The 23,395-nt window shown below is 38.4% G+C and overlaps 2 protein-coding genes across 2 annotated transcripts in view; both read left to right on the top strand.

Annotated features, from left to right (window-relative positions):
• The first annotated feature begins 14,096 nt into the window (after positions 1 to 14,096).
• Positions 14,097 to 23,395, top strand: part of LOC126213576 (transcription initiation factor TFIID subunit 10-like) — a 128,730-nt gene continuing 119,431 nt past the window's right edge. Inside the window, exon 1 of the mRNA XM_049941424.1 lies at positions 14,097 to 14,347. The gene's annotated coding sequence lies outside the window, so the exon portion shown is untranslated. The remainder of the gene's footprint in view (positions 14,348 to 23,395) is intronic.
• Positions 14,737 to 23,395, top strand: part of LOC126213575 (chloride intracellular channel protein 5-like) — a 37,551-nt gene continuing 28,892 nt past the window's right edge. Inside the window, exon 1 of the mRNA XM_049941423.1 lies at positions 14,737 to 16,037. Within this exon, the coding sequence (XP_049797380.1) occupies positions 15,640 to 16,037 (398 nt within the window). The 5' untranslated portion in view covers positions 14,737 to 15,639. The remainder of the gene's footprint in view (positions 16,038 to 23,395) is intronic.

The raw sequence follows: 23,395 nt of genomic DNA, 5'->3' as shown, positions 1-23,395 counted from the left end.
CAAAATCACTTTTACAAACTTACCCTTTTCTAATATGCGGAGGCTGCCAAGAGGTAGAGTGAGTGACATTTGGAAGGGAGGTCTGCAGCTGTCAGTCGACTTTGCCCTGTTCTCTCACAGCTCTCTGTTGGGTGTGAGGATGTCTGAGCTACATGTGGAGTCTCCCCGTATACAATAAAGTACTGCATTACATTATGAAACTGTCCATAGTGAGCAGTGCAAACAGTCTCTGGGCTCGAGCAGTCTGTGAGAGTGTATAAAGTGTACCACACTTTGGTCAATGTACTGTTGGTTTTGCTAGTGTGTGTTTGCCATTGAAGTTTCTCTGCATCCACAGGTCTAAAAATTTTGTCTCTGATGTGAGGGATATTTCAGAGCCATGGAATTTATTATCAGGCATAAATTTCTAGTTTCTCAGGAGGAAGTTCAGGAAGGTGATTTTATTTGTGTTACTTCCGTCAAACCAATCATCCAGCTCACATGCACTTTCAGTGATGGCCTTTTTGCATTCATAGTCACTTCTGCTGGTAATGTGGATACTAGTATCTTCCGCGAAGTGTGTAATAGTAGCAGCACTGGTATTCAACAGTAAGTCATGTATGTAAAGAAGGAACAGAAACGTTCCAAGTGTTGATATTTGGGGCACGCCTTGTACATTATCACCATTGTCAGAGTAGTACGTTTTGATATTGCCTTGATCACTGTGTGTTATTGTTACTTTTCCCGTTTGTGAGATATGATGGACCTGTTTAGAGGGACCCACCTGGTGCCATACGACTGCAGTTTGTCTAGTAGAATTTTGTGGCCTATGTCATCAAATACATTTGACAAATCTGGGAAAATCCCAACTGCTTTTTGTTTTATGATGATGTGTGTGAATTCCTAAGGGACCAAACTGCTGAGGTCATCAGTCCCTAGACTTAAACAATATGTAAACTAACTTGTGCTAAGAACAACACACACACCCATGCCCGAGGGAGGACTCGAACCTCCGGCGGGAGGGGCCGCACAGTCCGTGACGAGGCGCCTCAAACCGTGCAGCCCCTCTGCACGGCTATGTTTTATGTCTAGAGTATCTAGTGTGAGGTGTATGTCTTTCCTATATAGCAGTTGTTGTGGAATTATTTTTCCTGAAAAATTCCTGAGCATCAGAGATTTGGTTTCAACTAATCTTTGATAAATTAATCCTCCACAAGTTTACCAAACATGGATAACAATAATATAGATCTTATTTTTCGACGTTATTTTTTTCTGCCTTTCTCAAAGAATGGGATAACTTTTGCCACTTTTATACAGTTAGGACATCTACACTATGTGATCAAAAGTATACAGACACCTGCCTGAAAATGACTTACAAGTTCGCAGCACCCTCCATCGGTAATGCTGGAATTCAGTATGGTGTTGGCCCACCCTTAGCCTTGATGACAGCTTCCACTCTCGCAGGCATATGTTCACTCAGGTGCTGGAAGGTTTCTTGGGGAATGGCAGCCCATTCTTCACGCAGTACCACATTGAGGAGAGGTATCAATGTCGGTCGGTGAGGCCTAGCACAAAAGTGGCGCTCCAAAACATCCCAAAGATGTTCTAAAGGGAGTGAGACTCCTCCATGAAAAGCACAAACACACCATAACACCAACACCTCCGAATTTTACTGTTGGCACTACACATGGTGGCAGATGTCGTCCACCGGGCATTCGCCATACCCCCTGCCCACCCCCTGCCATCGGATCGCCACACTGTGTGCCATGATTTGTCACTCCATACAACATTTTTCCACTGCTCATTCATCCAATGTTTACGCTCCTTACACGAGCAAGGCGTCACTTGGCTTTTACCAGCGTGATGTGTGCTTATGAGCAGCCGCTCGACCATGAAGTCCAAGTTTTCTCACCTCCCGCCTAACTGTCATAGTACTTGCAGTGGATCCTGATGCAGTTTGGAATTCCTGTGTGATGTTCTGGGTAGATGTCTGCCTATTACACATTATGACCCTCTTTTTTTTTTCAACTGTCAGCAGTCTCTGTCAGTCAACAGATGAGGTCGGCCCGTACACTTTTGTGCTGTACATGTCCTTTAGCAATTCCACTTCACTATCACATCGGAAACAGTGGACCTAGGGATGTTTAGGAGTGTGGAAATCTCATGTACAAACATATGACAAAAGTGATACCCAATCACCTGACCACATTTGAAGTCCGTGAGTCCTGCGGAGGGCTCCATTCTGCTCTCTCACAATGCCTAATGACTACTGAAGTCTCTGATAAGGAGTGACTGGCACTAGGTGGCACGACAATCCACCTAATATGAAAAACGTATGTTTTTGGGGGTGTCCAGATACTTTTGATCACATAGTGTAACTAAGTTGGATAACCATTTTACTTAAGGAGTTTTTAATGATAAATGGAATGTGATCAATTCCACATGATAATTTATTTTTGAGGCTCTTTGTGATTAATATAATTTTGTCAGCAGCCGTTTTCCAGAAAATGTGAGTCTGTGGATGTTTTTCTTTTGGTTTGTCTTCTGGGTGTGGGTTTTTTGATGCTTTGTAGTAATTTCCTTACAGTACTTCCATAGTAATTTTTAATGTATTTGCATTTGTTTCATTTCTTACGTTGCTCTATGCTGCATTTACCTTGTTTCAAGATATTGTCACATAGTTGTCATTTGCCATTAGCTTGGCTTGTGCTATATCTTTCTTAAAGATTTCGCCACATTGCTTAATACGTCTCTTTTGAAAGGGGATGGGTCTTTCTTCTACACTAAATCTTCATGTTAGTTGTTATCCATGGCTTTCTTTTGATTTCATACATTTAAATTTGAGAGGAAAAGCAATATTGATGATGTATAGGAATATATTTAAGATGTATTCCAATTTTTTTGTCTGTATCATCCACTTCATTCTATTTTTCTGCTGCTAAGGAAACATTGAAAGTTTTAATATATTCATTGCTGTTATGTCTTTCCTTACTTGTGTATTTTTTGCTGCAGCCTGAAGGGAGGGCATTTGTAAGGTACAGGACTTGGACACAGTGATCACTGTAGCTTGTATCCAATGGTTCTGCAATCTGGTAGAGACAGTTTGTAGATATCTGGTCGAGGGTGGTTTTGGTAGAACTTTTGCATTTTATAGGGAATGTTACTGTAGTTTTTAAACTGAATGAGCTTGTGAGATTCGACCGAGATTCTCTAGCCTGCCATGGAGACTGAAAATCAACATGGAAGTCACCACAAAAAATAGTATCCTTTTGTTTTAGTGTGGTTTGTTTACGATTATTTGAAGATTTATGAGGAAGTCATGTACATTACCTGCTGGGGAACAGTAAAAACTTGTAATAACTATATTTATTTCAACAATTTCCATAGCAGCTACTTCAGAATCCTTATCTTTATTTAAATAACCAAATTGGTCAAAACTTCTATATTTTATAGATTTTTTTTATAAATATGGCAGCACCTCCAGTTTTCTTACTTTTTCTGAAACAGTGGGATGCCAGTGTACAACCAGGTATGATCATTGAGTAAAATTTGCTCTGATTTTGGCCACTGTTTTGTAATACATACACTAGGTGATCAAAAGTATCCAGACACCCCCACGAACTTGTAAGTCATTTTCAGCCAGGTGTCTGGATACTTTTGATCACACAGTGTATGACAGTTACATATTTCATGTCTGTTGTGACAATAGTTCAATGTTTATTTACTGCACATTATGATGGTATACAGAAAAGTTGTTTCTCTTACTTTTTTGTGGAGGTGGCATACTACATTATTACCTATGGTGTCTTGGGTATTGGTTGCCTGTTGTGGTCCCATCATATCTCTTTCCTTTGAGATGTGTCTGTACATATCCGGACACAAATGACTCTTTATTATTGCCTCTCCTAGGATAGTAGGCTCGGCCATGAAAAATTTTCTAATTTAAATGTGCTACATTAATTTGCATTATCTGTACATTTTACACCGCGTTTTTCTTTGGGTGCAAAATTTTATTTAGTGGTCTTTCGTTCCTTATAGCTGAGTGCTAATTTGGGGCCATTTACAACAAACTTTGAGTGCGAGGTCACAAATTTCATCTTTAGTAAGGCTCATTTGAAAATGTTGTGTTAACAGTTATGGCAGGAAAAATATTAGCTGCTAATAACTCACCGTATGCATCAGGTGGGCAACAGAAAATGACTGTCCAGGAGGTATAGACATCGGCTTTCTGTGGGATGTACATTTTAAACTTCACAAAATAGACATCATTGACATTCAAGAAATGTAGACAACAAATCATTAACTTACATTATGAACACCGAATGAAAAATTGTGTACCACAATGATTATAAAGGTTTGCACCGTCGATATGGAAGGCAAATTCCTTGGGAGTTAAATACCGTGAGGGACATTCACCTACATATCCACTCTTAAAGAATGCATATAGAATCATATTGATATGAAGGGTGATGAGAACTGATGAAACGTGATGGTATGCAACTGAATGTGAAACAGCCTGTCATGGAACTTGTCGGGAAAGTGGCTATCCTTTAAGGTGTAGCTGCAGATAGTGCAATATATGTTTTGTAGGCACAGAAGAAAACAAACATCCAGAGACTGAATTTGTCCAGTGGTTCCAGATAGTATGATTGCCATGTCACACACTTTTTAGGGGGGATAGTTTGCTCTAAAGAAGTACAATTTTTATACACAGAAAGCAAGTTATTTTGACCAGCTACTGGCCAAAAGCTGTGCGCATACTATGGCTGTAATTCACTTACACCCATTTTACCTCTCTTGCTTGCTGTGATGTAAATATTCCCAACTGCCCTTGCAAGATCGTGCATACGAGAAAGAATTGCAGGGGGCAGAGTACCTCCAGCTTCTCACAGCACGATAAATACTTTTCAAGGCAATGTACCATCCAGATAAACAGTCAGAATACTTATATACAAATGCATTAAGGGATTGGTATTAGTTGACCTTGATACAACTCTCTTGATACCTCTAATTTCGAGGGTTCCTTTCCTATGAATTTCCTCTTTAAATCTCAGTTGGATGGAGTTGAAAACAAATTCCTCACTAAACGATGGGATAAGTTTGTTTATCTTATCTACAAATTTTTGGGGTGATCCCACAGTTTGATGTTAATGTTTTGTTTCAAATTTTGTTATTTATGTCTTCCAAATCTGTAGCACTGTTTGAAGTTATGCTTCCCTTGAAATCACTGTAATCTATGTCACAGGCAATATTATGTTCATAATGTAGTATGTCACAATTGTGCACATCCTGTAGATTCTACTGAGCATCCTTGATATGCACAAACACCAGTTTTTGTAACAAGTGCGCATTGTCGTACCTTGAATATCTCTAGTTTTCCTTATCCGTTACAGGGTAATATTGTTATGGACTTTTCAAAATATGTTCATAATTTTTTTGGCTATGCTGTGGCTGATCTTCCACGTACATTATTATGTTTAGTACCTGCTCCTTGGACAACGATTGGCCTTTATTACGTTTCACAGGAGACAGAATTTGTGGCTCCCTGTCCAGCGAGAATGATGAACTACATGGCTCAACATCTGTTTCCGTATTGCTTTCACTTGTTAAGCAAGTATCATTGTCACTTTACTCCTCACAGACAATGTCTGCACAGTTGAATGTTAATGACACAACATATTCCACTCACTTGTTTTGTAGAAACACTAATATTTCATCTACCACTTATTTCCCACTCTGTGAAATTCCTTAGGTTCCTTTCTGATGAAATTTCAACATCGGCAACTGTTGTTGTAGATATGATGGAATGTGTGGTTTGTTTACAGTTGCCTTTGCTCTGCATTGTACTAACACCAGTAGCACTATAGCACTGTCATGAGTTACTTGTCGGCTAAGCAGTTCAACTACACTCCGTAGCTTAATGCTGTGCCCACCATTGGATACCTCCAGCACTGTTTCCCAATGTCATTAGAGTGAGTATTGTGATTGCATGGTAGACAATATGTGAGGCACTGAATAAGGTAAACATCATTGGCCTTTCGCAACCTCGCACTTAAGGCAGTCCTAGTTAGTTCATTTTCTTTCTTCACAGTTTATAATATGATATTAGCAATTTCCCTTCTGCCTATGCTGTTTAATGGGAGTTAGGACATCAAACAGGCCAACTTGGAGCAGAAGAGGCACCACAGGACATTCTAATTTCAACTGTCTATACTTTTAAAAATAAATTCATAAAACTTTATCAGCATGCCCTGGAAGGATTCAGGATTCACTGTCATAGTAGTGGAAGTTCAAAAATGTAGCAAAATAATTTTTTTTACATGTGAAATTTTATGATTTTTTCACTTACTATTGACTGCATTTGTGCTATAGGTGCACTTTTCTTCATAAGGAAGAGAGACTCTTTGATGAATTTTGCACAGCATACAAACCATACTTACTGGTGTACTCTAGAATTTATTTAATTTATGAAAAAATGAGTGAGCTGTTACATTTTAAACTTCATGTTTAGAAAAAACTCAAATTTTATAGTTAATCATCTCAATTTTTACCACAGTTTTTCATAGATTTGGAAAATTCTAGAGTTCCATACACCTGTAAGTATGGTTTGTATGCTGTGCACAATTTATCGAAGAATCTCTCTTACTTACAAAGAAAAGTGTTCCTATACCAACAAATACAGTCAATAGTAAGTGAAAAAATGATGAAATTTTACATGGAAAAAAAATTATTTTGTTATGTTTTTGAACTTCCACTGCTATGAGTGTGAATCCTGAATCCATTCTGGTCATGCTGATAAAGTTTTACGAATTTATTTGTAAAAGTATAGGCAGTGGAAATTAAAATGTCCTGTGGTGCCTCTCCTGCTCCAAGTTGTCCTGTTTGCTGTCCTACCCCTCTTAACTGAAACCCATCTTGCATGTTATGTTCTCTGCAAAATTAATATACAAAATGAACAAGGGGCTCAACATACTTCCCTGTGGCATGAATGAAGTTACTTCTTCATCTGCTGATGACTCTCCATCCAAGATAACATGCTGCACCCCCCCCCCCCACCTCACCCCTCCCTCAACCAAGAAATCATCAACTCAGTCACAGATGATATCCCATATAATCATACTTATGTTAGTAGATATAGTTGTGGTACCAAGTCAAATGCTTCTTGGAACTCAAGAAATATTGTATCTTCCCAATTGCCTTAACCAACGGCTTTATGGATGTCATGTGAGCAAAGCACAAGTTTTGTTTTACATGACTGATGTGTTTCGATTCCATGATGGCTGGCATGGAAGAGGTCATTTTGTAGGGAGATGTTTGTGTTTTTACTTATCAGTGGTGTTAAATAATGTTTTCGTGTATTTACACGCTTTTTTTCAGAAGTGCAGTGTAACAAAGATTCATGTTCTAAGGATATGATTGTTTATGTTTCTTATGCACATTATAATCGTCTTATAGACTATGTATATGTTGTTCTCTTTCCTAATGATGTACCAAGCACAGTAGCTAACCAGTATTAATACTGTGGGCCTGTTTTCAGGAGGAATGGGACTCTGTCACATCCAGCCATCCTGACTTGAATTTGCCCAAGTTGCTACGGTGAATGCTGGGATAGTTCCATGATCCTATCCCCCTTTGTATATGCTTTACACATGTATATATTTTTTTGTAACATATCTTACATGTCTGACACTGTTGTGCTGAATTGACGTAAGAACGCATAAATTAATAAAGGTGAGTACCTCACTTCTGTGAAAATAGTATTTACAGCGTTAAAGAGCAGAAAATGCAGTGTTTTACTGAGACTTTATAGCTTATGTTAGCACTTTTTCCTTGATTTTTAAACAAAACATTATTTATTAAAAGCATATAAGGGGGTTCTAAGTAATCATTTGAACAAAAAAAGATTTTTTGAGACAAACAAATAATAAATGATAAGAAAGATATAAGTTTCCAGTCTCACAGGAAAAATACCACAAAAGAACAAAACCCCACTTATTTTATTTTTCCATGGGACAGTTCAAGCTTTGAGTATTATGTTGGGAATTATACCATTCCCTTTATTCAATATTCATTGCAATGCTGAACTATTTTTTAAAAATAAAACAAAAAATGTTAGTATATGTATTGTTCTTTCATTGGTGAGTGTAGCTATATTAGGTAATTTTATTTAAAATCCTTGTAGTTTATAGTGTAAAACCACCAACTATGTAGACTGAATGATAAATGAAAGAAAAGGTATTTTCAAAAGGTTAGCAAGTGTCATTTTGTGCCATATGACATTAAAAATTTCAAAACTTCCAAACTTTGAAACACCATAAAATGAAAATGCAGAGAGAGAAAATGCTAAAATATGGTATGGATTTTCATCAAAAATGGTTCAAATGGCTCTGAGCTCTATGGGACTCAACTGCTGAGGTCATTAGTCCCCTAGGACTTAGAACTAGTTAAACCTAACTAACCTAAGGACATCACAAACATCCATGCCCGAGGCAGGATTCGAACCTGCGACCGTAGCGGTCTTGCGGTTCCAGACTGCAGCGCCTTTAACCGCACGGCCACTTCGGCCGGCGGATTTTCATCCCTGTAGTGACAACAAAGAAGCCAGGTTCCATTAAAATTTGAAACGGTGGGTGAGAAAATGCCTTTCTTTGGTGGAATTGACATGGAATGACACCATGCTGTTTTAACTACTACACTGTCTTACTATATCCCTAATTGCTACGACAAATTTAGAAACGTAAAAATAGTTGTTGAAGTATGTTTGTGGTAAGAGCTTTAATCAATGGAGAAATATATATTTGTTTCACTTTGTCCACATCCTACAGGATCGTCTCCTCTGAATCTGTGAAAGGAACACTTAGAATAGCATTTCTTGTGTAACATATGAAGCATTTATGCTCTCCTTACAAGTTTCACATACTCGGGGATCTGCTCACGATGGGCGTACACAATGAACAACATTCTATATCTAACATATTAACCAGTATCTAATTAAAGTACTATTTGAAGGTTAGCTTGAAAATCACTGTGCATTATCTACATCTACATTCCACGAGGCATCTCCTGGTGCATGGCGGAAGAGTACATTATCTACCACTATCATTTTCTTCTTCTCCTGTTCCAATCCTGAATGGTTCAGGAGAACAACAAATGCTCTGTGTGAGTTTAAATCTCTCTAATTTTACCCTCATGTTCTTTTCGAAAGATATACATAGGAGGATGCATTGTAAACTCTTGGAACAATAACCCACACCATGGTGCAGAACACCTCTCTTGCAGCAACTGCCACTAGAGTTGGCCGATCACCTCAGTGATACTTCCATGCTTCCTTAATGGCCCTGTAACAAAATGTGCTGCTCCTCTTTGGATCTTCTCAATTTCTTCTGTTCATTCTCTCTGGCACAAACCCCAGACTTGTAACATTACCGTGTTTACCTGTGCTGATACGCCTTTGGTAGCTGTGCCTCCTACACATCTGGATGGAAAATGATCACCGAAGGTAGGCTATTTCAAATGATACTGACCGCACCAGGTTTACAGTGCAAAGCATTTTAACTCCACTTTAATATTAAACATCCTGCTGTTTATGCCCAGATCGAGTCTCATTCGCTATAATTTAAGCACAAATACAGGGTAAGCCACATGATACTCTCGGGTGATGTCCTATAATGACGATGATTGTTCGAGTGCAGTAACCTAACATTGAAGTGACAAATGTTTAGATGTGGCAAGTAAATCATTAACACAGTTACTAATACAACATCCTTCCAAATAGAGAGTCATATAGAAACACAGCGTGCATGTGCACAGTAAGCATACTTTGGAAATAATGCAGTTGAAAGTCCAATACAGTTGTCACAGAAAACTTGATGCATTGTATGAGCTGTAATTTGTGCAACCTCATCTGTACTAATTTTGGGCACAGATTTTTCTCGTATTGTAACGGTCCGCAGACTGACTAAAATGGCTCCCAGCAGCCTCTCTTTTGTAATATTACAATAATTAGAACTGAAGCCATCTATTGTTGCTTGATGTATTTCCCTGAGTTACAACTACAACTTTACATTCCTGATTAGCTGAACGGTAAAGAAAGATGCATCTGAATATGAAATTTTAGAAACAACAATAACTACTATTGAATTATGCTGTCTAGTTTTCCAAAATATGGTATTCTCTATTTCAGTAACTATGTTTTAACTGAGAATGCTTATTACTCCGAGACTAAATGAGGGCAAAAGTTACTAACATATTTCCACCATTAACCCTGGGGATACTTCATTTATTAATATGTATTTTCAGTCTACTTTATCTGAAAGGCAGTTATGATATATACATTTACATATGAACCATGGTAATGAAGTTTGCAATTACTGGTACTTGTAATTATCACAGTTTTTAGGTAAATTAATTACACCAAGGGCTTGTAGCCACTACGTAGCTCCATTCTATTAATGATGGACTCGTTTGTATTCTTAATGTTCAACTTTATTGTGAAGCAATGAGCCAGACATTAACATAGAACATCTACAACAAAAACAAACACAAAGCAAAGAGTAAATGATTATGTGCACACTAGAGTCTTTGCCGCTGCCCCTGTACTGTGCACATGCAAATATTCATCTGGGTGCTCCCACAGGCTTGTATTAACTAAATGAATATACTGGATAGTAAAGTTAAGTTGGCTAAGCTCAGAGTTAACATTCAAGATTTCTGGTGTTGAGCACCTTGTCATAAAAAATAACACTATTGGAAATATTTGCAAAAATGAAAAGAAAAATTTTTGGGGGAAGAAAAAGAGAAAAGGGGGGGGATCCACCTGGTTTTTTACAGACTGACAATCAATATTTAAGTTTTCGTCAAATGAAGGTCTTTTAAGCTACCTCCTTTGTGGGTGAATGACATTTATTGAGAATTCTTCCAGTAAATCTGTCTGGCATCTACCTGAACTACGATTAGTTTTGTGTGGTTTTTCCACTTTAAATTGCTCTGTGCACATACTCCTAGATATTTAATGAAAGTGATTGCTTCCAGTGAGAGTTCAATGAATATGACAACAATTATAAGCTACTGGTCAATCTACAATTTAACAAGTAATCTCTACAATAATGCTAACTGGCATATCAACTTACACAAAATGAATATGAGTGACATGATGTTGTTGGTTGGAAAGGCTCTGTATTTGGGAAAATTTTTGTATATTACACAAGTTGGGCATATTTGCTTAGTGAACTGTGTTTAGTGATTTGCATGTAACAATTATCTTAAGTGCAACCATCCAAAAAAAAAAAAAAAAAGAGAGAGAGAGAGAGAGAGAGAGAGAGAGAGAGAGAGAGAGAGAGAGGGCATAAGCAACACGCTAGCTACACAATAAATAACATCATAAGGATGGTTGTAGGTGTTTCATTTTCTTACAATTTATGTGATAACCTTTTACAATGTTAATATTACTGTGTTCTCATCACTGAGTAAATAGTCAAAAGATTTTTACAGGTGAATACCTCACTCCTTTCTGTGTAAGTTACTTCTTGTTCTGACGCTACATTTGTCATGTTACTTTGTATCTGAGCTCTGGTGGGTTGTTGATAATAAACTTCATAAGGCAGCAAATGTGCTAGAGGTTGTTATCAGTATGTCCAACTGTTTCATGAACTGTCTGCATGAGGATAGGATACAGAGTAGAAAGCGTATTAGCATTACATGCTTCAGTGCAACAAACACATTCTTCCTCAATAAAGAACTGCCTCAGAATATGATGCCATAAGACTGTAGCGAGTCCATAAAGCAAAACAAGTCTGTTTTTGATATTACATTTTCAAAATCTGTTAGTGTTCTAAATGAACAAGCTGCGAGGTTTGAGGCTGAAAATCAGTAGCAATGTGACTTTCAGTTAAAACTATCAATATGAGCAACTGAGAATATTCTGTTCCATTTCTTTATTTTTACTTTTAACAGTGTAATCAGGCTTTGCACAGCATAAAATTGCTTGTATCGTGTCTGTTCAGGGCAACGTCATGGTGGTTGGCAGAGTATAGATGTAGATAATCAATTAATAATTTTCAGAAAAATATAACTTACATTTTCAAGTACAGACATTTCTCCATTATTATCTTACACCATCAATCAGAGGAAAACTGTATGCAGCCAAAATAAATCATCTCCAAGCAGGGGGTAAAGCCAGCAGAATGTTTACTAGGCAGGCACATCTTGGACTGGACCACATGAATAACACTGAATGGATTACAAATGAGTGTTGGCAGATCTAAGGACAACCAAATGAAACGGGGATACTTGCAAGGACCAACTTTGTGTGAATGTGGAGACATACAAAGAAACATTTGTGTCAATGTTTACACTACCCTGATTCTTACAAGGAGTTAGGTACAAGGAAATGCTGCTGCAGTTACTCATTTCGGGCAAATACCGTTTGGTTTCAATTTTGTATGTGTGTATGTGTAAAAATTCATTCGATTTCCTTGTTCAAAAATACAAATTTATGGAATCCCATGTGTATGCTTCTGACTTGAGTAAATAAATCAGCAAAAAGAACTATTTCTGCTTATTGGCTATAGCTTACAATGTATACCATAGATATAAAATGACAATCTGAGTGTTAACTCATGGTTGTAGCTCTTCGTTTGACACAAGTGTGCCCATATGTTTGTATTCTTAATTGAGATGAGGGGAAGAAACAAAAAAGGGGGAGGGTATTGATACCCAAAGTTGGCACATAAAATACACCTCATATAGGCTTATAACATCAAAACAGCTATCAAAATTAATACACATAGTACCTGGATGGGTAAACCACTACATTTAATGAAGAGGGTAGGTTCCTGTTAAGTGTACATTAATGTTCTGGATACAACCAAAACATCCTAAATGGTGCCTCATGCATTGAGGGATCCACACCTTTACCTCTAATCTCCTTGCCTGACAGTTGGTAGTGAATCTGAACCAGCTACCTGTGCACCAAGTGTTACCACACAGCAGATTACATGCATAAAGACAAAACCCTATAAAATTAAGAAACAAGAAAATCACAAATTTGAGTATATCACTAACCCACCTAAAAACATACCATACAACTAAATAATTGTCTGCTTGAATATTTCCAAATTAAAATTATTCTCCTAGTATAATGTGCATGTTTCAAGGCAGACAAGGTTTGGAAGTTGCAGTAATGCACCCTGGGACACCATTTAAATACTTCAAACTTGTCTTGCTCTGTGAATCTTCTACGAGTAGTATGTAGCATGTTATTCTGTTCCCACAAACGCGAGTGTACAGTGGTACATAAACATTCCATGTGACTAGTATTTGTCATCATAGTTACTCTCATTGTTCGGCCTTCAACGCTTTCAAGCTATCCTGTATAGTGGTACTTTTTGTGGAAATAAATTTTCAGTTCTACCAGATACCACATATTTGGTGACACCGATATTGCAGATAGTACTTTTGCATGGTTATGTGATTTACTTTATTCATACATTCATAACATTACCGGTACATATTTCATGCATTCGGTATGGATCGCATTGCAACTCTGTTCAGTTTCGTAGTCGAAATATGATTTATTCATTTCATAGTGTTTTAAGAGAAATATACACAACTTTGGATTATTTTGTACATTTTAATTCATACAGGCGAGGCATGATTTGCAACTACTTAAATACATCCACTTTGGTGCAATGTCTAGCAAGTGAACACCCAGAAACTAAAATCGTAACACTGCACATACAATAATTTTTCTCGCTTTGTTATGAAGATTATAATCTTTCCCATGTACGGTGCACTAGATCTATTGCCACTCCGTGTTGCTATTCCTATAAAAAAGATCAAGTAAAACAACTGACTTAAAAAAAAACGCAGTACCTAGAAACTTATTAAAAACATTTATTGATTAAATGTATTTCACAGGTCACAAGAAACACCTGGGAATGCTGATGTGGGAATGGTTTAAAATTTGACTGCACCAAATTCATATTACAATGATGAAAACTGCAAATGAAGTGTTTTCGTATGCTGCTGTCGAACTTTTAAAAAAGTATGGGCACTGCGGACTGATATTTAGCGAAGCCTTTCTTGCCAACCCCTCGAAATACAAGGATATCTTTCATACATATTCTTAGATTACACACCCAGGGTTCAATTGTTTGTTTACGTGTGGAGCAGAAGAGTTTGCAAGACAACTGTTAGGATTTACAATTTAGCTGGAATATAAACAATTTGGGATTATCTCACCAAATGCTTATTTAACATTAAGGAGCAATCAATCATTTGACAACTAGGCTTACGGAAAAAAGCACTCGTATTCGTCTACTGGTTCCGGTCTAATAAGCAGCGTAACAATAGCAAATTCGTCATTCAGGTAAGTCTGCAGTTTATTTTTTTAATTCGTTTATAATTTGCTGTAATACGTACAGCGTCCGAGAGTTACATGTTAAAATAACGGGAGACGACGGATGCACAGTATTCTCGTTCATCGTCCGTTGTGGCAATAGTTCCGGAACTATTTATAAAGGAAGGCCAGCGAGTTCCTTTATTTTTTGGCCCCACATATAGACCGCGTCTTGCGTCATGTGTTTTCGACGTTTGACTTCCCATGCTGTTTTACGTTATGCTCTTGTGTCTTTTTCTAACGTCGTTCACGGCCAATTTGGTTCATGCCTAGCAGTTAAAGTTAGGTTATGACGCAACGGGTGTCCAATAGAAAATAATTATTGCCTCGAGTAAGTGTTAGTAAAGCGTGAAGGAGAGGTGGACCAGAGATCCTCTGGCGTCGGATGGGCGTCACCGCTAACAGAAGATAGCATCTATTTTTCTGCGTATTGCGTCGGCGCTCATTTCAGATCGGCGTCGTACTCGGGATACCGGAGACGGTAGGAAAGCTGCAAAGTCAGTTACCAGCATCGTTCGTCAGCAGAAAGGCGCCATCTAATGCCAATGGTTTCGCATTTTACTGAGACGCTAGTTCCCTTGTTTCAGCGAAAGTGCAGTAACCAGTGCAAATTCTGCCTTTGACGAGACGAGGTGAATTTTATGTTGCGATGGATTGAATTATTTTACGACAATAAGTAACATTTTGGAAGGCCCCTAGTGGCAAGATCGGCTGTGAACTTATCAATGATACACCAGTGTAGTGAATATTCCTGTGTATATACGAGTAGGACATACTGAGGCGGAACAATTTCTGTCTCAAAACTTATCGGACAGAAACAGTGATGTGATTATTACGAGTTGTATTTATTTTAATTTTATTTAGCGTCACTTTTGTGATTGACAGTAGGCATAAAAATAGCACAAACTGGTTCAGACAAATTTTAATTCGACAGAACTTTGACAAAATACTTTTCTCTTGTTAGTTTTTTTAATATTGTTTTGAAAAGAAATAGTTCCGTAAGGCATCAGTTCCATTTTTATTTGTGTTGTACTCTGTATAACAAAACGAATTAGAAGAGTCACTTACCTTTGGCAGAGGGAAAGTTGCATCTGCCTAAGAGTTGGGCAGAGATTGCCAGCCATTTGGTCATATTATAGTTAAAGAATCTGAATACTGAGAGAGAGAGACAGAGATTTCACAAAGCATTTTCTTTAATTTTGTACCAGTGCTACCTTCCAGATTTCTCATAAGAATATTTTATTATTTGAAATTGTCATACAATGGCATCGCACAACTCAAGTGACAACCAGCCCACTCCATTTATGACACTGTATGTACGTGCTGGACGTGATGGTCGATCTTTGGGAGCGTGCCCAGATAGTCAGCGTTCCATCTTCTTGGCCGAACTTAAATCTCTTTCTGGTGACACCAAGCCACCTCTCAAGTACCGCATCATTCCCGTCTGTCCTTCTCGACCTCCTCCGGAGTTCACATGCCTCGGAGAAGGTGGAGCAAGACTTCGCCTTCCTGCTGCAAAGTTGGATCCCGGGCCATGGGGTCCGGAGTCAGTTGTTGACAGCGCAGATGACATTACAGCTCTTCTCGAGAAATACTTCCCAGGTGGTGTTGCAAAAGCTGCTACACCTGAGCTGGAGGCTGCTGCGGAGCTAGCGACCAGGTGAGAAAAAATTGCTGTACTTTATTATTTGTAGTAGATGGTAACAGTTAATGGTGTATATGATCCATTATATATGTTGTATAATTTCTATTTATGCCTCACATATCTGAACTGCTGTTATTGTGGGTAATTGTGCTGAATTAATGGAAACTTTTGATACCACTTCTACAGCTCCTAACAAACTGTCACATTTCTACCTAACCTAGACTTGGGCTACACTACAGATTGTAATATCATTACATGTAAGATTTCATATTCAAATTTATTGACTCCACCAACTCACAACCTAACCCAGACTTTGAGCTATGCTATAGATCAGTCTGTCACCACTATCTACACTCCAAAATACAGACACACAAGAAATATTGTCAGCATTGTGTTCTCTTTCTGTTTGCACGCATATGCTACATTGTCGTTATGACACATATCAAAGCCAGTGTTCAGTATTGGTAAATTCGGTTGTTCCAATTTTCTCTTCTGCTTCTGTTTACACACTCGACGTCACATGCCGTAAGATCGTTATGATACATAAAGCACTGATTCAACCACAGTTTGTGACATGAGAAAAATCTCTGCTACCTCTGCAGTTCAATTAGTGGCTTAGTACATGCACCATGGGTCACAAAATTATTTTTGTTGTATATATGAAGACAGTAACTGTTCTCGAAAGAACAGAATACTGTTGATGACCGTGCAGCTTTTTCCTGGAATAAATGACGACTAACTGAAACCCTCAGCAGCCGACAGGTGTTGTTGATATACCTCGATGTGGACAGCTGAAAATGTGTGCCCCGACCGGGACTCGAACCCGGGATCTCCTGCTTACATGGCAGATGCTCTATCCATCTGAGCCACCGAGGACACAGATGAATAGCACGGCTGCAGGGATTTATCCCTCGCATGCTTCCTGTGAGACTCACATTCCCAACTGTCCACAATTCTACATATGTAATGTACGGGAAACGTGCAAGGAATAAGTCCCTGCAGTCGTGCTATTCATCTGTGTCCTCGGTGGCTCAGATGGATAGAGCGTCTGCCATGTAAGCAGGAGATCCTGGGTTCGAGTCCCGGTCGGGGCACACATTTTCAGCTGTCCACATCAAGGTATATCAACAACACCTGTTGGCAGCTGAGGGTTTCAGTTAGTCATAATTTATTTTTGTTGTTATGGTAAATGTCTACAAATTTTTGGGGTTAAGATCAATGACTTCCAAATACAGAGCACATTCTAAGATTGTATTTATATCAGTATTTGTGGGCTATATGAAACTAGTGGCATGAGTTATGTGCCCATCTCCCATCTGCATTTCTCATCATTGATATATGATAAATTTGTTTTGTATATTTCAGGTTTTCTGAATTTGCCTCGCAGTTTTGTGTATTTATAATGAGAAACTGAGTAAATAGGTAGTGAAATTTGACCGTGAAATACACTAAAAATCAGTCTGTTACCATAACCTTTCTTTCACATACGAGGTGTGGCTAAAAAAAAACCGGACTAGTACTGGTGAAACAATAAAACGAATGCAATAAGGCTGAAAGTCGCGTGGCCTGTCACGTGACTCTCGCTCTGCCTACTGCTAGAGTTTCATCTGACTCCTGCACTCAGTCTGCCCGTGGCGTCTGTTTTAAGTAGTTGGCGTTTTGTCTGTGTGTCGGAAAATGTTGAGTGTACAGAAAGAACAGCGTGTTAACATCAAATTTTGTTTCAAACTAGGAAAATCTGCAAGTGAAACGTTTGTACTGTTACAACAAGTGTACGGCGATGATTGTTTATCGCGAACACAAGTGTTTGAGTGGTTTAAACGATATAAAGATGGCCGCGAAGACACCAGTGATGATACTCGCACTGGCAGACCATTGTCAGCAAAAACTGATGCAAACATTGAAACAATCGGTAAACTTGTTCGACAAGATCGCCGTTTAACAATCAGAGCAGTGTCTGAGTTAACAGGAGTTGACAAGGAAACTTGTCGAACAAGTTTACCGATTCTTTTCAATGTTTGCATCAGTTTTTGCTGACAATGGTCTGCCAGTGCGAGTGTCATTACTGGTGTCTTCGCGGCCATCTTTAAATCGTTTAAACCACTCAAACACTTGTGTTCGCGATAAACAATCATCGCCGTACACTTGTTGTAACAGTACAAACGTTTCACTTGCAGATTTTCCTAGTTTGAAACAAAATTTGATGTTAACACGCTGTTCTTTCTGTACACTCAACATTTTCCGACACACAGACAAAACGCCAACTACTTAAAACAGACGCCACGGGCAGACTGAGTGCAGGAGGCAGATGAAACTCTAGCAGTAGGCAGAGCGAGAGTCACGTGACAGGCCACGCGACTTTCAGCCTTATTGCATTCGTTTTATTGTTTCACCAGTACTAGTCCGTTTTTTTTTTTCTAGCCACACCTCGTACACAATTGTTGGCTTCACCAAATCACTCCCAAATTGTCACCTTCCCACCTAACCTAGAGCTCGAGTTATGGTACAGTCTGTCATCACAACCTGTTATTATGGAGTGTTGATCCATTACAACCAGATATGAAGATTTTTGAGTACTGACCCATTGTCAGATTGAATCCTGTGACTTTCACATAATTTAGGGCATCTTGATATAAGTTGGGCGATTTCATGTCAAATCGTACAGGTCAGGAGTGAATGTGTCACATCACCATTTCAAAGTCTACTGAAAAAATATATGTTGAAGTTCCATGTGATACCTCTCCAACTGAATGTTTGTGAAAATGTCGTAACGAAGGGGAAAATTGAAAAATTGTAATAAAGAAACCAAAAGTGATAGAGATCTGAATTTACTCTGTTCCCAATACTATGAGACATGATTAATATATACACATGTCTGAGCTTTTTTTCTTTCTTATTCTTGGTAAAAATAAACTATGAAAATTTGCAAGTTTCAGAATTGTTTTGAAAATATGAGTAGTCACAGGATATTAACTGTCTTGAGTAATGGTAAAGTGGAAGGACTGCTAACTGTCAGATATGACATTATCGCATGAAATTCTTAAACTGTCAAAATATTTGTACATGAAGATGAAACTATCTGAAATTTTTTGGTCACTCCCATCCTAAGTGTTCTAAAAGTTTTATGGTACGTTAGTTGGTCATTGTACTTAGGGAATGTACAATTAGATTTGGGCAATACCTGTGTGTACAACATGAGAAATTTTTTAGGCAGACCTGTCTCTACTCTCAAGGTCAAGAAATCGTGTACACTTAAATCACTGATTTTAAGTAACTGTCAAGCATTGGTGGCGTTTCAGGATAAAAAAAAAAAAATAAAATGCTTTACAACATTATAAGTGAGTGGGAAAACAATTCATAATCTTGTTCAAAAACTTTTTATAACAAAAGTGATGTATAGAATATTTATACCCATTTTTCATTTTACTATATCATTCACAAGTTATTGACGTATCATGATTTTCATGTCTTCATGCATTTCCATGAATTAAAATTGCCTACACTGTAACAATCAACAGAGCACTGTTGATAAGAGTTCATTTGTTTTCCTCATTGAACTTGTATAGCTGGGCTGAATTTGCACAAGGACAACGATGATCCAACAAGAGCATTAATTGGGGAATGGGAACTGCACACTGACCTTTTGATGGTGGCGATTGCAAAGCATTAGCAGGACCATAAGCTGTCATAAAGGAGATGATTATATCATGCAGCTCATGAGACACACTTATCTGACCCACCCACCACTGACTGTCATACACTCAAGAAATGAAGTGACTTGCAACAAAGCCTGCTAATGTATATCGTGGTCTCTACATTTCGCACACAGTAACAGGCTGCATTCCCTGGTGAACCATTCTTGCTGTGCATGTACCACTTCAGGATGCAACCTAGTAATGACCTGATTGAATTCCTACAGCAGGATTCATAGCAGGCAACTCTCTCTCTCTCTCTCTCTCTCTCTCTCTCTTTTAATCGAATTCCCTTAATGTATGATGCTAAGTCAATTATTATCCGCAAAGTAGTTATAAAATTTTATTGTAACCAAATAGGAAACTTAAAAGAACATCATTTTTCGACATGGTGCATTGAAATGCACTTGGTCCATCAGTGTACAAGCTTCCTAATAGCCTCATTAAAGAAGGTTCTCAGCTGAGCTGCAAGCCAGAAATGCTCCGCTTCTTTCATTCCTTCGTCTTAGGCAAATCGACAGACTCTTTATGCTTGTTTGAATGGACCAAACAAGTGATAGTCAGAAGGGACAAGATCAGGACTATATGGAGGATGATCCAGTACTTCAAATTTGAGTTTCTGGAGCGTTTCAGCAGTGTGGGCAGCAATGTGCGGACGGGCATTGTCGTACAACAACACAACACCGCTTGACAGCAATCCTTGGCGTTTGCTTCAAATTGCAGGCTTTAGCGTGGCAGTAGGCATCTCACTGTAACATACAATGTTTATTGTTGTGCCCCGTTCCCCAAATGTTCCAGTACTGGACCTTGTGTGTCCCAAAAAACCATAAGCATAAATTTTCCTGCGGACGGTTGGGTCTTTAACTTTTTCTTGCACAGCAAATTTGGATGTTTCCATTCCGCACTGTGCCGTTCACTCTGCGGCTCGTAATGATGGATCCATGTTTCGTCACCAGTGATGTTCGTGTCTAAGAAGTTGTCCCCTTCTTTACCATAAATGTTTTTTTGCAGCTGTCCAAGCACGTTTGTTTGTGCAACTGTTAGAGTTGTTTTGGGACCCATGTTGCACAAACTTTATGAAACTCAAGTCTGTTGTGGATGATTTCGTAGGCAGAACTGTGACTATTGCCAGACGATGTGCCACTTCATCAATAGTTAATCGTCTAAGAGAATCATTTCATGTGAACGCTCCACGGTTTCTTCATTTGTGGCGATAAATGGTCGTCTGGCACCTTCATCGTGCGTAACACTTGTGCGACAATTTCGAAATTTTTCAATCCATTCGTAGACACACCGTTGTGGCAAAACACTGTTCCTGTACTGTACTGAAAGTCTTCGATGAATTTCGGCCCCCGATACGCCTTCCGACCACAAAAAACGAATCGCTGAACGTCGCTCTTCTTTGGTGCAAATAGACAGCAGGGCAGCCATGATTAACAGCACGACAGCATAACGAAACTAATCTAGCAGCTTGAAAATTGCAAAGACATAACAGCAAATAAAAAAAGCAGCGTAAAACGACAGTACTACCGAAATAAACAAAGATATAACTAAATGGCACAAAATAATTGACTTACTCTCGTACTTTCATTTAGTATTAAGTGTTTCATGTTTTGTTTACTAATGTTGACACGATGTGTAAAAATCCAGTAGCATCAGTTGTAGTAGCAACAGCTTCATGCTGGAGATTAAATCTTGTTGCAAGATGTTTATAGAGACCTCCTACACCATCACATGCACTTTTTCCATTACCTGTTGCTGAAAATATCCATTTTTTTTGTCTTAATTCCTGACCAAGCTCATAAAGCTGAAAGCGGTTTTTAAAATGAGATGCTGCACCGTCAGTCACATACACATGTTTAGAGAATGCATGGCCTGTAGATGTTATGTCATCAGTAATCATTCTGACAGTGTAGCATGCATGTGCCCTGTCATGAACGAGATCATCTCTGTCTATAGCAAAACAGTGTGATGTTCCAAGGAAGTGAGCAACACATGTGAATATTGATACCTGTGATATGTGTCAGCGGTAACTTTGAATTTCATTCTGCAAAGCAGCAGACCTGTTCTCAGCAATGTCAAAATTAAGAATTAATGTGTCGGCATCCTGGGATGTCTGATTTTACTTCTGCTATGGTGTGTTTCTAAATCCTCTGGATATGATGGTGAGCAATCCCTTTCATGACCCAATGCCTAACATCTGTAACAAATTTCTCTGGCTCTACTCTCACCAACTCTCCCCCCTTCCACAGTACATATATTATGTCATTGCCAGTATCCCGAATGTACAATGCTTTAACAGTCATCACTTCAGCACCAGGACACATTGCACAGCCCTGCTACCAACATTTATCTTGCGGCACTTGGCATATGCACAAAAGCATCAGGTCCATCTCTGTGTACGTCATTCCTGTGACACTGCTTACGGCGAAACAAATAAGTTTCAAATTAGTGCAATAAATACGTGTGCGTACTTCCTTCATTAGCTGGCATTATACCCATTTTGGTCATAAGGAGTAGACTTTTGTGGGACCTGCTGCAATCTTTGCCATCACTTAGGTAATATTCCAGTGCAACAGTAAGTGTATCTGTCTTGCAACAGATGCCCACAGTAAGAATTTGGGCATGCCCAATACCTTCCTCATTCTTTATTTTATGAACTTTTAAATTAAGTAATGTGAGGAAGAGGGTATGTACTTCTGTATTTGCTGCTTAGAATCGCTGCCTGGTATCAGTGTCAGTAACTGTACCTTCTCAGTATAGGTGACTGCTGAGGTAGCAGTATGTAGATTTTGAAACCACACGTCACATTTTGTGCAAGTATCACTATCTTCAGGTTCTGTACCAAGTGCATCTACATTATATCTTCCCAATGTTTTGAAGATGTTGCTTGTATAGAACTTGTTTCAATTTCTTCCACTATTCTTTATACATACTTTTTCCTTCTTGTGCTTCTTACCTTTCCTGGTGGTTTAAGGGGGGATATAGCAGGGGCTGCAGCAGAAATTCTAACATTCAATGCATCAACGGCTTCACACCCAGGAATATAAACATCTGCACTGTCTTGTGATGGTGATTGTTCAGGTGGATTGTCACTAATTTTATTTTGTAGTGAGTGTAGCTGTTCCTGGACAATGAATGTGATGCTAATACTGTTACTTGAGGACCAAGATACTTCCGCAATACCTTTGATAGATTTCCAACAAGTGTTTTTCACTTTTCTTACACACCAGCGTCTTTTATCTTTTTTCAGAATCCACACGCCTCACTCTTTCACTGCTGTATTTCCTCACTGACATTGTGTCTAACAAAAAGTTCAATCAAAACACAAAACTCAATGCAGAATGGTTTATGTACAAGAAAAAACAAATATTTGTTGGAAACAGAAGAGCACTGGAAACAGTGTTGCAGACATGCATATTTTGTACTAGAAATTCAGTGATATTTTATACTGAAATTCAGTGATGTGAAAGGTGCAGAATGTAGGAAAATTTTTAATACGTAACACAGAAAAATATTGCCCACTGTGTTTGCACTGCTTACTGACACATTAATCAAACAGTATTTTGTGTAATTCTCAAAAGTTTTCAGATAGGGTTTTTCCAATAAATAATTCGGTAAAAAATCGTAAAAATGCAATTTTTTACTTACTCGGTTATAAATATTTACATAATACAGATA

The sequence above is a fragment of the Schistocerca nitens genome, chromosome 11 (assembly GCF_023898315.1).
Source record: "Schistocerca nitens isolate TAMUIC-IGC-003100 chromosome 11, iqSchNite1.1, whole genome shotgun sequence".
NCBI lineage: Eukaryota > Metazoa > Arthropoda > Insecta > Orthoptera > Acrididae > Schistocerca > Schistocerca nitens.
This window is presented reverse-complemented; position numbering and strand designations above follow the sequence as displayed.